Source organism: Canis lupus, chromosome 23 (genome assembly GCF_048164855.1).
Source record: "Canis lupus baileyi chromosome 23, mCanLup2.hap1, whole genome shotgun sequence".
Lineage (NCBI taxonomy): Eukaryota > Metazoa > Chordata > Mammalia > Carnivora > Canidae > Canis > Canis lupus.
In genome coordinates, this window is record NC_132860.1 from 38,001,144 (window position 1) to 38,019,782 (window position 18,639).

Below are 18,639 nucleotides of genomic sequence, written 5' to 3' on the forward strand. Positions count from 1 at the left end.
TTAAATCATGTAATAATTTATTCTAAGGGTTTTTACAAAATACTTTATGAAAATTATACATACATAGGAAGTACAGTTTAGCAATTTACATTCTAATTAAAACTTTGTTGCAAAGCATGTCTGTGACCACTCTCATGCTCATTTCATATAGTAGGGTTATAGGAAAAACAGAATCTTGTATATGCAAGGTTTTGTTTGTTTTTATATAGTCTATTACAAAACACAGGCTTGGGATCTTAGGAGAAAATTAAGCCAAAAGCTGAATTCCACCTATGAGCCAGTGGGTGGCACCAAAGCACATCTCAGACTTTGACAGGGGAACACAGAAAAGCACTTTCAAAGGCAGACATACATGCAGTAAATTCAGTCTCATGGCCCTAACCTGTAATTCCACATTTTAATAGAGATTGCAGAGTAAATAGTTTCCTTAGGGTTAAATTCTTTATTATCACTGATATTCTTCCTTTTTCCCCCTTATAGGAGCATTTTTCTGTCCCTCTTTTCCAAAAACTACATATTTTTCAGTTCCTATGAGGGTTTCCAACCATTGAGTAGCTGGCCCTCCTAATTGTAGCACAGGGTTGGTGGTGTGAAACACAGAATGGCAAACTAGAATATTTTGCTGGTTAAAAACCCCAATATTTAATGTTTTGGGACAGCTTTTTCTCTGAAGCAGCAGCAACTGTTTGCTTTTCCTAGCTTTCTCAAATATCTTCTTTAATGTTGAAGTCACAAATAAGTTACACATTTTATTATTAGTTAAGTCTCTTGGGCACATGCAGGTTGACTTTACCATGCTGTGTGGCATCCATTAGTGGTGAGAGGCAGCAGGTGAGAATCTGTCCATATAGTCAGATTTTCAAGATCAGATTCTACCTGTTTAGTAGTTTTCAGTGGAGGAGCCAGTCAACTTCGGGATCATTTTGAAATCTTGGCAATCAACAGCATTCTGAGAGGCAGGGTTGCTTCAATCCAAGTGTTGGGGGAATTTACCATCTTTTCCCAGAGAGCAACTTCTTCTGATGTAGAGTCCATCCAATCCACTTCAGTACCATAGCTTTTACCTGAAAAGAAAGAAGAAAGAAAGAAAGAAAGAAAGAAAGAAAGAAAGAAAGAAAGAAAGAAAGAAAGAAAGAAAGAAAGAAAGAAAGAAAGAAAAGGAAAAAAGCAAGAAAGAAAGCTTTGCATTTAGAAAGGAATAGTTCATTGGGGGGGAAAAAAAAACCCTGGACAATCCCCTAATTATAATCATCAATGGAAGAGAGTGAGGAATAGTTTTAGTATTACTAGGAGGGCAGATCTGGGGCTCAATATAAGAAAAAAACTATTTAACCACCTGAGATGCCCAATAATGGGGCATTCCATAATTGGGACTATAATTGGAACTATTCCCTCTACTCACAGAGTAGATTTCTCTTCATGTTCATAGAAGTTCTGGCTGACAACCAATCAGGGACATAGTGGGGTAGTAGGGAAGGTTGGAAGTTAGACAATCTCTAAGGAAGTGTAGTTTGAGGTTTAGTGTCTAACAGGCTCAACTTTGAATCTTGGGTCTGATACTTATTAGCTCTGTTACTTGGTTTCTTAGAATAACATTAGTAATAACTCATGGGCTTTCTGTGAAGATGAAATGAAATAATATAAATACAGCATTCAGTACAGTACAGTGACTAGTGCTCATTAATATGAGTTATTATGATTATTTTAAGCACACTTCTAGTTACAAAAGGACATAAGTGTTTTTTCAGGGAAGAGTAGTAATGAAGGCTTTTCTGTACTTCCCACACACAATAACTCAAGCTTTGTGTAGATAGACAGTACATCCCGTTAATCTTTGTATCTAGAGCCCTTGGCATACAGCCCGAAATTCCTCCACTCATTCATTTCATTACACTTAACAGAAGTAGAATATCTATTTTCATTAGGAAGAAGCAAAACAACAAACAGGCAAAACTTTACTGTCCCTGGAAGCACCTGGCTCCTAGAGAATTGAAAACCTAACAAACATTACCTGTTCCAAAGCCAATCCGAAGACCTCCCAAAAACTGGTTGGTTAATTTGTGATGGTCCCAGACAGTAAGCTCTACACAGGCTTCTGTCAGGTCTTCAGGCCTGAATCCATCATACACCATGGTGTGGTTGAAGACAGGATTGGTGGTTTTCCCTACAGCTCTTGTTTTCTGGCGACTTTTCCTACTTGTATCTGGAAGGATGATACTACAAAAGGAATCGTATTGTAAAAGCATTTTAATAAGATGGTGAATATTTACGTTTTCAGTGTACTGCAACACAGCTACTGAAGATTGGCAGAAGGAAATGGAAGAAAAAAAGAGTGTAGAGAGGCAGCAGTGGTGGTGGTGATGGTGATCATGGTGGCAGTGATGATGGTTGTGATCGTGGTGGTGGTGGTAACCGTGTGGTAGTGGTGGTGATGGCAGCCATGACGGTGGTGGCAGCTACGATGGGGGTAGTGATAGTAGGGGTGCTGGCGGTGATGGTGGTGGTAGTGGCAGTGGTGACTGTGGTGGTGGCAGTGGCAGCGGTGGTGATAGCAGGGATGGTGGTGGTAATGGCAGTGATGGTGGAGGTAAAGACGGTGGCAGTGATGGTGATGGTGGTAGTGGCAGCATTCTGCTGGAGAGACTGTGCATTATAGTGGACCAGACTTGCTTTAAATCCTGACTCTGCCACTTATTGGCTGTGTATTGTAGGGAAAGTCCCGTAATCTCTCATACACTTGCTTCTTCATCTTAAAAATGAGAATGTGATGCCTATTTCATGAGGTTAATATCAGAATTACATATGAAGCAAACAACTTGGGTTAGTGCTTTCTTTTGTAAGTGCTTAATATGGTAGCAATTGGCTGGGGATTCCTTTAAAATTTGTAAGCATTCGTGATCATCTGTTTTCTGTTTTTAACCTACCATCTCTTATAAATACAAAGCCTGAGAGTTGTCTCAGAATGATACACTGACCTGAGCTGAAAAATCTTACCAACTGACATCTATAAATACTATGTATAGTGGAAATCACAAATAATGTCAACAAACTTAAACTGCTATAACTGATCTTCTGGAAGAATCTATATAGATGAAATTAGGGGGAACTGAGAGTGCTTACTAACATCTGCTTAGTTACTACTGACTAGATGCCAGAGAAAAAAGTCTGCCACTTAAAGACTCTAATTGTCTTACACTCCTAGGACATAACTATTAGTAGGGGTCTTTTTTTTTTAAGATTTTATTTATTTATTCATGAGAGACAGAGAGAGAGAGAGAGAGAGACAGAGAGGCAGAGACACAGGCAGAGGGAGAAGCAGGCTCCATGCAGGGAACCCGACGTGGGACTTGATCCTGGGTCTCCAGGATCAGGCAGTAGGGGTCTGTTTAGCAAGTCATTTTCCACATATTTGCAGGCTGAGGCAAAAGATCTTTTGCAGATAAGCCACAAAGGTGGGACAAGGGATAGGAGGAAAAATTCTCCTTGCTCCACAAAGGAACCAAGGAGCATGGAATCCCAACATTAGAAATCTGATGAACTCTTTTATACTGAATATTAACCTCACCAGCAGATATATCTTCCAGAAGACATCCCATACCTGAGTACATGGTCCCTGGTTTCATTTGTATGTATGTTGCCTTCATGGTTTTAAAACTAAATGGACCCTTAGGGGTTCGTGTCACAGATCCCTCTAGTTCACATTGCCATTGTCCCAAGTTATCTCACTTAAACCACGGAGGATGAGTTTCAGCATCACAGATATTGAGACCCCAAAACAACCAGAAAAGGCCAGGCTATGATAGAACTGAGAGAAGCAGAGTTATCAGTGTGGTTACCATTTAACAAAAGAATTTAGATGGCTGCCCCTTAGCTGTGGTAGATCAAGACATTCCTTTACCCAGATGTGCACTTCTCCCGTTGTAGGAAGCTTTTTACCTGGAATTGGAAAAGGACAGAAAATAAAACTTCACTGCCTTTCCTCTTGTGGCAATACTATATCCAAAGATGCCAACCTAAAAATGGTCTGGCACAGTGATACTAGCTAGAGCTTGAGGATATGGTCCTAATTGGTTAAATGTATACATTCTTAACCAAATCTTCCATACTCTGGCTGCCCTAAGCTCAGACAGTTCTATAAAAATAATTCATATTGATTCCAAGTACAGAGTACTGTATCATCTTTCTGGGTTTGGCTTGTTTCAAGGCAAGTTATAGAAATCAGGTATGTAATCATACATTTATAGTTATATTCAAAACATCTCAATGACATGCACATTCCTTTCAAATATTAATACTGATATCAATTGCTGTTAGTGGGAGGCATCTGAAACCATACTGAGTATAATCAAAATAGGTACTGGCTAAGGTATAGCTACTCTTCTTTTTAAATGTGGTGAAATACTTTATGTAGATACACACATAATAACTAATCTTATGGACAGGGAATTACTGAGAAGTTGGCTTAGTCTTTAGTTGTTGGCTAGACTGGGTACACATGGACAGAGGGCCATTACCACATTTTTCTGAATAGGTTAACTCAGTCAACCAACCTGAATTTAATGAGCATCTATGATATGCTCAGCCCTATGCTAGTAATGTCATCAGATATACAAGGAATATATTTTAAAAAATCTATCTCTTTGGAAAATGTTTACACTTAAGCTAAAAAGATTAACTCAAATAAAAACTATAAAAATGGCATATAGAATGAAATGCCAAGTTATTACCATAATTTTCTAGATGATGATGTGAACAGTGAGGGGGAAAGAATATAGCCAGAAAAGATGGGGATTCATCTAAGAGTTGGATAGGTTGAGAAGAGGAAGCCATTTCAGGGAAGAGAAACTACATGAGCAAAAACTCAGACAAGATGGAGCTCATCAAAACACATGATCTCCTTTGCCCCCTCACCAAGAAATGATAGTGGAGGGAAAGATATTGGCAGAATTTCTATGCATGTGGACCATAAATGATAGGATACAAATTACATATAGTAAGAAAATCTGCCTTTTAGGAAGATCCGGGAGTAACAACAAGGTGGTTTGGCAGCTATATGGGCCTAAAGATAGGTTTTGCTTGCCCTCCAATTCTTTTTTTTTTTTTTTTTTTTTTAACTGAATTAGAATGTCTTTCTCCAGTTCAATCACTGCCCTTACCACCCATTATTTCTTTCGTCCCACTAGTTTTACTACCCGGTTACTGAAAACATTTGAGTTGCAACCTCTGATTTCAGTTGTAACATTTACACAGATTCTTACAGAGAAAAACTTGGGGAACTTCTTGGGAAATGAGAGTAGGCTGGCATTCATTTCTTGCTAGTTTCTTGCTCCTTAACTGGGCTGTAGGCCTGAGGCCCTAACATCAAGGATGCAATTAGTAACCTGGAGGAAAAAGCTTTCTGTACTGCTGAGGCCTTGAGAATGCAGAACCAATGAACTCTAATTTCCTAAGAGCTTCATACTAATTCTTCTAATTCTCACCTCTGAAGAACACTCAGCTTCCATTCTTACCCTAATACAACCAATAGTTCCAAATTCTGAATATGGGAAAGGCCATTCACATTGTGTAGATACCAACTTTTTAGAGAGTGAGGTGAAAGTTAAGACGGCTGAAAATGAGGATTTTTTTTTTTTTTCATAGAAACAAGGTACAATGGTAGTTACCAAGGGCTGGGAGAAGGACAAGGCAAGGGTATAGTTTAATGGGTATAGAGTTTCAGATATGGAAGATGAAAAAGTTCTAGAGCTCTGCTTCATAACAATGTGAATATACTTAACACTACAAATGGTACACTTAAAAAATGGCTAAGATGGTAAATTGTATGTTATATGTTTTTACCATAAAGAGAGAGAGAGAGAGAGAGAGAGAGAGAGAGAACGAACTATCAATTGTAAATTGACTCATTTGGTCCATACAATTATTAAGTTAATATATTTGCTTAGGGTTTCACCTTTGAAAGTAACACAGCGTCCAAAGAAATCCTTGGTGAGGGAGATATTAGGAAAGGGCATAAATCTAGATGGAAAATCATTACATACCAGGAGTTGGCTCTGGGACGTACTGGAGAGCTAACTTCATTTCACCTCTGTTTTCTGCTTCAAGGGGAACTGGTGCAGTCTAGGAAATGAAGCACTGCCAGTCAGTAGGTGTAAGACACAAATGATTTTACTCTGTTGGTACTCTGTTATAGGACCATAACTGCCCCATTTCTACAATTCTGTATCATCCGCGAGTGCCCCGGATTAAAAGTTCCTTCCCCATTAGAGCTAAACTCTTGCGTTTTTACCTGGGAAGGCTCTATTATGTATCTTGGAAAAACGTGCTTGGTCCCCAGAAAACATCTCAAGGCCTTTCGTCCCAGAGATAGGAGAGAAATCAGAATGGCTGTCTGGCTGGTTGGCTTGCTTGCTTGCTTTTTTCCTTCTCTTTCTCTCTCTCCTTCTCTCTCTCTTTCAAAATTTTATTTATTTATTCATGAGAGACAGAGAGAGAAAGGCAGAGACATAGGCAGAGGGAGAAGCAGGCTCCCTGCAGGGAGCCTGATGCAGCCAGCCTGAATTCTAGAGAGGAAGAAAGAATAGAAAATACAGAAGAAAGAATAAACATATGGGACAGGGTCATGAGATTGAGCTCTGTGTAGGGTTCTGCACTGAGCATGGAACCTGTTTAAATTCTCTCTCTCCCTCCTCTTGCCTACTTGCACAGGTGCTCTCTCTTTTAAAAACAAGAAAGAGAGCAAGAGAAACATATATAATGATCCCAAACTATGGATAACCATTATGAACTAAAATGCCATTATAATAGCTTTCTCCTATACAGGATCCTGGGATCATGACCTGAACCAAAGTCGATGCTCAACCACTGAGCCACCCAGGTGCCCCCAGAATGGCTTTCTTGGAGATAGGAGAAATGTTCTGGGATGCTTTGGTTTTTATAAAAACACACATATTTTTGTTAGTCACTCAGCCAGCACATAAAACTATTTATTGGTATTATTCTCTTTCTTTGAGTAAGAATGTGGGAAAGGAGGGGAGAGAAAACCCAAACATTACATTTTCAAAGGTACATGAGTCTAATTACTTCAGATCACTTGGTATGAGGTCTGTAAGAATAACAAAGACTGGACAATAACTTAAGAGTGTAGCTCTATTATTTTGAGTATAAGAGAGATGGCTTTACTTTCAAATTCTGGTCCTCTAGAGCCTTATTGCTGAAGCATGGCTATGCTTCAGAAATGTAAGGGAAGTTAGTTTAAAATGAAAAGCTCTTGTCATCTTCTGAAGAATTCATACCCAGTAAGTCTTTGGTAAGACTAGAAGCAAGGGCTTCTGGTGATTTTGATACAATATTTTGGAATCATTTCTTTAGTATCTACATAATACAACACTTTCACTTAACAAAGAGTTGTATTATTGCTATTTATAACTTCCAGCTGAGATCATACCAACACTCACACTGAGGACGATAAAAAAAAAAACGAGATTAAACAAATTTATTTGAAGGAGCTAAAGAATTATTAATATAGACAGGACTCAAATGGACAAGATCTTTTAGCCTGACAGTCATTGCTTTTCACGTTGAGGCATCAGCTAATTTTTAAGTAGTGCCAAATTAGAACATAAGAAGCCTAAATGAAAAAGACTAAGACGACTGAGCAGGAGGATGCCTAGGTGGCTCAGTGGTTGAATGTCTGCCTTTGGCTCAGGTCATGATCCCGGGGTCCTGGGATTGAGTTCTGCATCAGGTTCCCCACAGGGAGTCTGCTTCTCCCTCTGCCTCTGTCTGTGTGTCTCTAATGAACAAATAAATAAAATCTTAAAAAAAAAAAAGCCTGAGCAGAGTTTTTTCCAGTCTCATGGGGCTGGAGAGACCAAAATTGGAGTCCACAGCCAGCTAGGAAGGAATAGCCTTAGAAAGTATCCTAAATCAGTGGTTCTCAAAATACGGTTCCCAGGCCATACTCTGCATCAGCAATTAATCAGCAATGCCTAGGAACTTACTGAAATGCATATTCTTGGGCTGAGATCTTACTGAATCAGAAACCTTGGGAATAGGGCCCAGAAATCTGTGTGTGTGTGTATTTTTTTTTTTTTTTTTTTTTTTTTAGAAATCTGTGTTTTAATGAGTCCTTCAAGTGAACTGGATTCATGCTAAAATTTGAGAACTACTTCCCTAGACTTTCACTTGGAACCTCTGAAGGGTCATAGCCTAGGAACACGGCCAAGCAAAAACTACATGAGACCCCATGAAAACTGAACCCCAGCTTCTCGTTGGTTCATTCTCAGGTTAAAGTGGTCTGTCCCTACTCTATGTGTCAGAAACAAAAGTAAATCCTCTCAAAGTATCCCTAAAGGTTTTCATATAAAATGTATATATAGCATGCAATAAAAAATAAACAGGCATATTAGGACAAAGGACCAAATGACCAAAGATAAAGAATTAGATAAAAGAGACTTACAAATGCTTAAGATATTGTGTTTTCAGATATATACCTTAAATAACATTGATAAATATGTTCATAAAGACAATATTAAGAAAAGAGAATTTTTGCAGTAAAGTGGTCTATAAAAAATCAAATGAGAATATAAATCTGAAAAATATAATGTTGAGAACTTGTAAGATGAGTGTTCTAGACACAGCAGATAAGAAAATTATTAAACTGAAATATAGGTTCACAAAAACTAGCCAGCCTGAATTCTAGAGAGGAAGAAAGAATTGAAAATACAGAAGAAAGAATAAACACATGGGACACGGTCATGAAATTGAGCTCTGTGTAGGGCTCTGCACTGAGCATGGAACCTGTTTAAGATTCTCTCTCTCCCTCCTCTTGCCCACTTGCACAGGTGCTCTCTCTTTTAAAAACAAAAAAGAAACATATATAATGATCCCAAACTATGGATAACCATTATGAATTAAAATGCAATTATAATAGCTTTCTCCTATACACCAGGTCTCAAACCATCCAACCAACCAATCAACCAACCAACAAGTCTGAACTTACCTTTCGCTTCAGAGGGTACCACTTCAATTGTTTGTTCTGTTTGTTGTCCCAGTCCCAAGTTTCCAAGTCCAGTTCCACTTCCCCTAGAAAACTATTACGCTTAAATGTATCCCGATGCCAAACGGAGACGTTCAGTTTTTGTGTTTTTAAGATTTGCTTTTCGATTTTATACTGTAGATCAAAGAAGGAAATTAAAGTGGTGAATAATATTATTTTATACCAAAGTTATAACATAGAGAGAGGAGGAGAAAAGTCATCTGTGCAGATCAGGTTTTCTCATCTGCTAGGTTTCAAGTCTCAAAAATATTGCAAAGTCATCTTATTCTAAGTGTCTTGTTTCAAAGAGCTATATCTTTCACAAAAGCTGATTTTTTTTCTGCTTCTGGAAAAGCAAACCACGGTTCAAATATCAGAGGCAGTAATGGCTCTCTAAAAACAAAAGCCAATTATTCATTTTTTATTGGATGTTTTAGTTCAAACTAGATATAACATAAATCCAATTCAGTCTAAAAATACTAATAAAGTTTAATCCTGTGGTCTGTTTTCTACTTAAGGACAAGGTATTTTTTTCTAATAGACTCTATTTTTTTAGAGAAGTTTCAGATTTACAGCAAAATTGAGTAGAAAGTACAGACAATTCCCATATACCACTCACCCCCATTTACACATAATGTCTCCCACTATGGATATCCTGCAATGACAAGGTATTTTTCAAGAAAAGATATTTTTGTTTTTTTCCTGCTTCATATGGTTAAGTGGAAAATATCTGGCATCCTAGCAGTTTTTCATCTAGGATGTAGTCAGTCCTAGATTATATATAATCATGGAAGGGATAATAGTAGTTCTAATCTAAAAATAATCTCTATTTGGCTTTATGATGTACTACTTGAAAGTCCATTTTGGTTGTAGCAGGCTTGCCTTTCTCTGAGTTTATCATTTAAATTAGCTGGCTTTTCCTGAGTATAGGGTTGAAGCAGCTGACCCAGAAATAGCAAGGGTACTGAGGTATATCATAGTCAAACTGTAATTAAAAAGTGGCTACAGAAAATCCATAAAAAACTGACCCATGGAGGACTGAAAATTAATTTAACTCTGCTTCTTTCCTTGGAGGATAATCAAACAGTAGGACAGGTTTTTCAGAAAGGGGGAATGAAGAGCACTTCTTATATTTTGTTTTACATTATCATGACTAAGGCAGCATTATGCAATCTGGGGGGAAAAGGAATACAGCCAATTGAGCCAGGTATACTTTCTATTCATCTGTTCTGCCATCTCTCCTTCCAATAAACATTTTTTTTTAACAACTATCATGACCCTGTACTAAGAGTCAACATTTACGTGTCTAATATATACTAATCACTTTGCACATATTAACTCTTTTAATGTTCACAAGTACTGAAGTAGATAGGCAGGTACTATTATTGCCTTTTGGAGACCTCAAGTATGGACAGGTTTAAGTCTTTTGCCCAAAGGCACACTGTTGATAAATACATGGAGCTGGTCCCTGACCTCCTGGAACTTAGAATTTAATGGGAAAGCAGACAATGGAGCCAGTAGTTAAAGTGCTGAGAGTTAACAAAGTCTATATGAAACAAGGTGCCTGAGGTAGCAGACCCAGGCGGGACAGAAGGGACAAGCTCTCACAAGAAGAGGCATTTAAAACTGTAGGAGGTAGTTAGGGATAGAATGTGGGAAAAAGTACTCCAGCCTGATGGAACATGAAATCCAGCAGCGTGAGATAATGTGGCTAGTTCCTCCAAACAACAGAAAGGAATCAGAGTGACCTAAACAAAGACTCTGAAAGTAGAAGTGCAAAGGGACTGGTGCATGGTAAGGATGGACTTGCCTCTAAGGGTAATGGGAATCCTACAACATTTTAAGCAGAGAAATAACATGATCAGGATTATGCTTCTGGGATACTTTGGTCACAATGCTCCATGTTTTCAGCTGTGTGTCTTTGAGCAAACTCCTTTGTTTCTCTAAGCCTCATCTGTGAGGGGCAGGTGATACCCTCCTGGTGGGGTATGTCCAGAGTGAGTGAGAGAATGCATACAATGTTCATGGTGCATGATCTCACACAAAGCAGTTTCTCAGAACATGTTTATCCCTTTCCTTCTCCACTCTCTATGACTGACTTTATCTGTAGAGATACTACCCCAGAAGATACGGCTATTCACACACAATCACAGTGACACATCATCATTTAGGATTTTCCTAGACAGACAGTTCTTAGATACCCGCAATATCTCATTATACACAGGATTCAAAGTCTTCTTCACTACAAGTGTTTTCTTCTTGCCCATTTTGCCCTTGTCTGGTAACAAATAGGTCTTTACATATCTAAAAAGAGAAGTGGACAGACAAGAAGGTCAGAGAAAATAAAAGTGCTATTTCCATCTCTACTTTGAAAAATGCATTGATAATTGACAGAAAAAAATATTTCATGACACCAAGAAAAGCATTAAGTAAAGGATGTTCTCACCAACACCTTTTATACTTAAACTTTTAAATATAGTGCAACAGAATTGGTCATTTTATAATGTTTTGAAAAATTTTCAAGGATATTTCCTGAATTCCCCTTCCCTTTGACCTTATCTGAAGTGGAGGAGGGAGGAAAAGACCTCTAATGTCCTTAATTTTACTGGCTTGTTTTCTATTGAGAAAAGGCTTTGGTGCTTGCAGAACTTAAAAAGTTTTATTACTGCCTTTTGAAAACAAAAATTAATCTTAGCTCAGACCTAAGCAAGCCATATTCAATGAGGGGAAAAAAAGGATACTGACTCCAGCTGTTTTTACAATAAAAGCATAGAAGGATTGGCCTTACGCTAGCAAAATGGTTAAGAATCTGACTTTTGCATTGGTCTAAGCGAGGAATACCATTCAAATTCTGCAAATAAACTGAAATTCAATTAACCTTGTGATTTAAAAGATGAGCTGGAAAAAAAAATAAAAATAATAAAAGATGAGCTGGTAATTTCCCCTGAAGTTCTTCTGTAAAATAGAATTTAAATTTAGAAACTACCTCATTCTAGAATCTTAACTGTTTCTACACCACTGAGCATTCTGAAATATGGCCTGACATGTCCCTAATTTTAGAGAAGTTTGAGAGTGTCATGGGGGGAGATTGGGGTTCAAGCCCTCATGCCCCGTTTTGCTGCTGACTCTCTGAATTTATGTAAAAAGGTCACTTATCCTCTCTGGCCCTGGTTTCCTTATCTGTTAAAAGAATGAATGGGACACGATGGCCTTCAAGGCCCTTTCCAACTTGAAATATATTATGTTTCTCTGACATTTTTATAGTTTAATAAGTTTGGTATATAAATTCATGGAGTAAATGAAACAGCATTTTCCCCCAACTTTTCTTCTCAGACATTTCTTTTTGACACAGTCACACACATATCTTCCCTTCAATTTTTTTCTTTCTTTCCCAATTACTACAAGATTACAAGTTACTCAGAGAAAACTAACTCCAAATTGTACTTACGGATCTGAGCGTTGTTTTTTAATATCCGCTGCTGCTAGGTCTTTACACTGGGCCACAAAGACATGTAACTCCTTCAGTGAGTCCACATAGTCGATGGCAAACTGAATATTTCCTTTTACTTCCAGATTGCCAAAGTCTCCACTGTATACGCTCATCACACTGCCGCTCACCTGAAAGCATCGGAAATATGCAGTGTTTGTTTCTATCTCTTTTGTGAACCCATCACAAGGATCACAGATATCATCTTTGCTTGCCATTATTTCTCTAGTTTGCATTTAAAGCAGTTACCATAATATGGCATAAAGACAGACCAACACAGGCAAGCTGACATGCTATATGACACAACTAGTATTGAAAAAAAAAATGCCTCTAAAAGATACAGATGAAAAATGCAAAGTTATTTAGATGCTGGCTCATTTCAAAGCAGGGGGATTTTATGGTGAGGTTGTTCAGAGTCCCATTTTTAGGCATGCTTCGTTATTTAAGACGTTAAAGAAAGAGGATGTGAGAAACCCCAGGCACACAATTCACAGTGACACATTGCTCTATCAAATTTCCAAGGCACTAAAAAGGAATTTTACTATGTTATCCATCCACTGAATCTAGAAAATGCTTAGTGGGCCATATGCCTTTAGAGGTCAGGAAGGGTAGAGAATGGATGATTGATGAAGGCAGTTGAGAGCCTTCCCCAGGCCATACATTTGAGTACCATCAGCAGAAATTCTATTTAAGCAGATTTTTTAAAAGTTGGAGAAATGAGAGGCTAGTAAGAATTTAAGTATAGCTTTAACATTTAGTTAGCATACCTGGTGAGGCATGTGCATCTGTATGTATATCAGAGAACTATCTGGGTAAATGTATGTGAATATATTTCCATATATGAATTTCTACACACAGACTACATGTACACACAATGACCTCACTTTATGAAAGAAGTTCTAGGTAGAGTCCAATTTTCTACATCAAACCTGAACAACTACACTTAAGGAGATTTCCTTTTAAAATCCTGTTCTGAATCCTTATGTAAAGCAAAGAATCACTTTTCCTACTCTTTTATCTGCATCAGTACTTTTATTCATCAGGTTTGCTAAAAGAGAGGTACAATTCTAAATGTTGCAATCAGAAATATAAAACAGATCTAAGCAGACTTTACAAAAGTTACCTCATTTATTGCACAGAAAAATGTGGTGGTTCACCTTGTTATAATTCAGGTATATTTTTGAAATCCTTACATTAAAAAAAATTCATCTACAATGGGTATGCACTCGTTTTATGCTTATAAAAAGAAAAACAAAGATTTAGCTAGCCAGGAGCTATTGAGGGTTAGAGAAAAAGCTTGTGTCCTTGGAAATACAACAGGAGGCCATGTTATAGTAAGCAGGAGAATGGCAGAGTGAGGTTCACAGAAGCGGAGAGATATTAACACAGAGCCTTTGTTTACATACAGAAGAGAGGGACGTCATGCCAGAGGAGCTGCTAAGATTGGTTAAAGAGCTTGGGCTCTTCTTGTGTCTGCTGAGCTGGTAACTGCTTTCTGATGCTGTATCTGTTTCTCTGTCATCACTCTACAAAACATCATATAATATACACAAAATTTAAATTCAGAATGAGTGAAGATCAGCATCTCTATTTAGAAAAATGTGATAAAAAGTCAAAGCACACTAGTGCTAATCACCAGGGAATGGGAATCAGGCTCAAGTGAGTGGTCTACCTTGGACCTCACCTAGAGAGGACAGCAGTGCTTAGCTACCAAAATAACAAAGTGATTTGTTTTTTTTACCTACAAGGTGGGCTCCAGGTGCTACGGTAGGCAATACTACTGTCACTCTCTTAATACTATATATTTATGTTCGTGGAGAACTTTATTGACATATATGAGAAATTAACTTTACCCAGATAACAAAAGATCTATGATTTACTCTCAAAACACCAAATGCCATGCTTAATTCCTTTCATCAGTAACAGAGCTTTAACTTCCCTAAAAATAAAATCTTTTACTTGAGACACTATTAAACTCGAAAAGATAAATGCTTGTTTGATCTGTTTAAACTAAAAGTTATATATACATACATATTTAAAAAATTTTAAACGACCTCTTATGTATTTCCATAGTGCTATTATGTTTATCTTTTTATTGCTATAGGGAAGTATATATTAAATTATATTTATTAAAGTATATTAAATTCTACCTGCATTAGATTTTAAAATGTTTTTTTTTAAAAGTAACAAAGACAATTTATTTTAAATCTGTCCCAGGAAATATTTACCTTGGTAAAGAAAAAAAGGTGGCAATAATAAATTTTATTATATTTAGAGCTAAAATTTATTAGATGGTAGTTTTAAAAATTCATGATTAAGAATGAGCTCTTTTGGGGGTTAGAGAGTTTATGGAGCAGTTCAGGGGAGTTAGGGAAACACCTTCATAGAGTAGTTAGTTCATGCCAACATATTCCAAGGCCATGCAATTATGTATCATATAACAGATGCCAATTCAAATGCAGATTAAGGAAGGAGTTAAAGAAAAACAAAACTTATATGGATAAGGAAACAAATCCTCCCTTGAGGATTAAAAAACCCTCCACACCCTAGTGTGTCTGCTGTCATGCCCCTCATGCCCTTATAGTCCATTTCCCTCTATTACAGCATGTACTATGCTCTACCTAGTATATCAGGTCACTAGTGAATTACTCAAGGATGGGGTCCTGTCTTGTTAACCTGGAATACTGATTTTCATGCAGCAGGTACTCAATGAACGTGACTAATGCTAAGCCTCAAAGGTAGAGTGGACGGAGGAGCAAGCCTGGTTTCATCTCTACTTCCTTTAACATTTGGTCTGACCCATGTGCTTTGAAAGGTAAAATTCTACAGCTTCTTTTGGCATCTCTGATACACAAACTCAAATGATTTGGACTCTCATTGGTGTGGAGCTATGATGGTGGAGAAAATTAAAAAACCAGGAACTGGTATCACTTGCCTCTTAGATTATTAAATGCTTATTCATATGACCAACCAAGACCAAAGCCTATTTACAAAGGTATAAAACCACAGGAACTCCATGAGTGGCCTACTGTTGGTTTCCAACTTAAGATTTAGTTTCAAAGAATGAGTGATTCTTTTCAAAGGAACTGTAATGTGGACTATTAAACATATGCAAGGGTGAATATTTACAGATAGAGTTAATCTAAGGCCTGAAAATAGACAGAGGGGTGCCTGGGAAGTCAGGGAGGAGGTATGTAATTTATATGCTGTCTAGAACGTTCCTCACATTTCATCTAAGAGAATGCTTGAGGATAATGCTTTTTATTTCACCATCAAAAATCGGACCCAAACTGCAAAGAGTTAACAGCTAGCTACCATTTACTGGGTATTCACTACATGTCAGGCACTGTGCCATATGTTTCCCACGCATTATCTCACTGACTCCTTACAACCTAATGAGGTAGGACTAGGAAACCTGTCTCAGGGAACTTGCCTGTAGTCACATACCAAATTAGCACAGCCAGGACTCCAAATTCCTAACTACCTGGCTATAAGATGGAATCTTTTTTTTTCATTTTTTTATTTTAATTCCAGTATAGTTAACATACAGTGTCAGGTATACAATATAGTGATTCAATAATTCTATACATTACTCAGTGCTCACCTCAAGTGCCATCCTTAATCCCCATCACCTACTTAACCCATCCCTCCACTGAGAACATGGAATCTTAATTAAGTCAAGAAGCCTGAGTTAAAGTCCTAGATCTACTTTTTAGAAGCTGTTGAATTTGGGGGAAGTTATTTAACCTCTCTGAAGCACTTTCCTCTTTTATAAAATGGAGAACATAGTACCTATCACATTTTTTTAGTGAGAGTTAGAAATCAGAATGACTATTAGGTGCCTAGTATTTACAAAGTACTGAGTAAATAGCAGGTAAGAGTCCTGTTCTGACCTGAGACAGTAGGTATAATGGCTAACCACAATAATCAGATCTGGGCTCCACTCCTGGTTGGATCCCTTTCTACTGAGTGAGGTTACTCACCTCTCCTGATGTTTCCTTATCTGTAATATCTGGTAATAATGATGGTGTCTGCCTTCTGGCATGTTGGATGATTAAATGAGATAATGTATGTAAACTGCATATACCCGGTAGCTATCCTTAAGGTCTGCTGTCATTGTCACTTTACTACTTTAACAAATGTTTTCAAGCTACTCATGCTACCTAGACTAAGCTTTCACAAATCAACTATACTGTAAACTACAGAGTGGTTAGGTCACACCAACATATTTCTGCCTGGATTTCTTATTTTGTGCCTACTTTGAAACATAAGTCACATTCCAAAATCAATGCAATTTGACTTCATCACCAAAATGAGTTATTGTTTGAGTCAAATGAGAGGTGCCTTGCCTTGTTCCTCAGGATTAACAACACTACCTCTATTGATAGGAAAGGCAGGGGTCATTCCTGCTGACCTCCTTGGTCTCTGCCACCACTGAACAAACACACCAACCTTGGCATAGCAAATCCACCTATTTGGTTCCAATTCTTCTGAAGTTACAAAAGACAAACTTGCCTCATCTTGGAGAAATGCTGGAACGGACTTGCTCATCCTTTTGAGTTTGTCAGGGTGGGAAAATGGATTATCAGGTTGTGAAGGCACTGTGGAAACTAAACAGCAGCATTTCCATTCAAAATTATCCTCACATTATCAGACAAACATAAAGGCATAAGTTGAAAACACACTTTTCTTTTATCTATGAACAAGATATTTTTGTAAAAAGGTTAAAGGCACAGTAGTTTACATGCATAGGATCATAAGATAAGCAACATGCAGTTTTCATGAATTATACAGAGAGAACTAGCAAGGAGTTGAACCAATTGAAAATAAAACTTAATTTAACAACTGTTAGTTTTTATTAATCTGGAGCTGGATTTGAATTATATTAAAACTTACTGCCATTGTGAATTGGTTTTCACTTATTTTTCACATCAGAGATTTGAACCACAAGATGTGTGATTTATTGGTTCATCTCCTTGCAATGTATTTTTAAAACATGCTGCAGGCTGAAAAACTATTTCATCGGACAGCAAGGATCTCCATACACAACTCAATCATGACAGTGTCCTGGCTATGGAGTGTCTAAAGGAAGACTTGTTTGTTCAGTGACAGTGTTTCTCACTTAGAATTATGAAAGATGATGATTTCAAACTAAATATTTTTTGAAAACAAATTATTTAGATACTTTTCTGATCGCAAGGTATCAGACACCTTAATTATTTAGATACAGTAAGGATGTGTGTGGAAGTCACAATGAGGTGATGAATTCTATTCCTCATTTGTGTGACCCTAGTTAGAAATCTATTTCCTTCTTTATCTAAGAGTTAGTGTCTAAGCTTTTCTTACAGTGAATCAAAGCTTATGTATGAATGAGTTAGTATGTTTCAAGGCCCTTAGAACAGTGCCTGGCACATAGTATGCTCTATATAAGTATTTGCTAAAAAATAAATATTCTCTGATAATCTTTAAATTACCTTTTCAATGTGATACAAATATACTGCCTTGTTTTTTTTTTAATTTTTAAATTTAATTAATTAATTTTTTTACTGTCTTGGTTTTTATCAGTGAAAGAGATACTAGGAAAACAGATAGATAAAAATCAAATTATATTTCTATATATAGCTTAAGAGGCTCAAATTCAGTCCTAAACATTAGCTAAATTCATCTTTAGTTAAAAGAAATCTAATGAAGGAAAACTGAAAATTTAACTATACATATTAAATATTTGCTTATTCACATAGTAGTTCTCATCTAGCCTTTGGCTCACAAATGTATCAAAATACATTTACAATGAATGACTCACAAGATATCTGCCTTAATCATTTCCCATTAAACAATAATGTGTATGTGTGTATATTCAGGTGACTTACACTGAAGTAGTGTAAGATTAGGCCCCATGAGGGCACAGTACAGCCCAATGAGTATACAAAACCTTTTTATCATAATACTGCTCCCTATTATTTTCAAAATTTACATCTACTACTCAAATGTAGTCAGTTTTATATTTATGAGGCTTTAGTTTTTTATGTTTCAATCAGGTATTTCAGTTTTGTTTGGTGGTAAGAATATACTCTTCACTAGAGAAAAGAAATAATCTCAGCCTACTCATGAAGAG

General features: G+C 37.1%; 1 protein-coding gene across 21 annotated transcripts in view; it reads right to left on the bottom strand.

Moving 5' to 3' along the window:
- The window catches only part of SYTL2 (synaptotagmin like 2), a 117,038-nt gene continuing 98,399 nt past the window's right edge, over window positions 1-18,639 (bottom strand). For 16 of the 21 annotated variants that reach the window (XM_072794896.1, XM_072794884.1, XM_072794885.1 and 13 more), the window contains 9 exons: window positions 17,040-17,134; window positions 13,931-14,050; window positions 12,486-12,655; window positions 11,239-11,341; window positions 9,002-9,172; window positions 6,039-6,117; window positions 3,837-3,936; window positions 2,012-2,217; window positions 1-1,064 (listed from right to left, as the gene is read on the bottom strand). In XM_072794896.1, the coding sequence (XP_072650997.1) occupies window positions 919-1,064; window positions 2,012-2,217; window positions 3,837-3,936; window positions 6,039-6,117; window positions 9,002-9,172; window positions 11,239-11,341; window positions 12,486-12,655; window positions 13,931-14,050; window positions 17,040-17,134 (1,190 nt within the window). In that variant the 3' untranslated portion in view covers window positions 1-918. The remainder of the gene's footprint in view (window positions 1,065-2,011; window positions 2,218-3,836; window positions 3,937-6,038; window positions 6,118-9,001; window positions 9,173-11,238; window positions 11,342-12,485; window positions 12,656-13,930; window positions 14,051-17,039; window positions 17,135-18,639) is intronic. The other 5 variants (XM_072794900.1, XM_072794888.1, XM_072794894.1 and 2 more) reach the window with 2 other exon arrangements.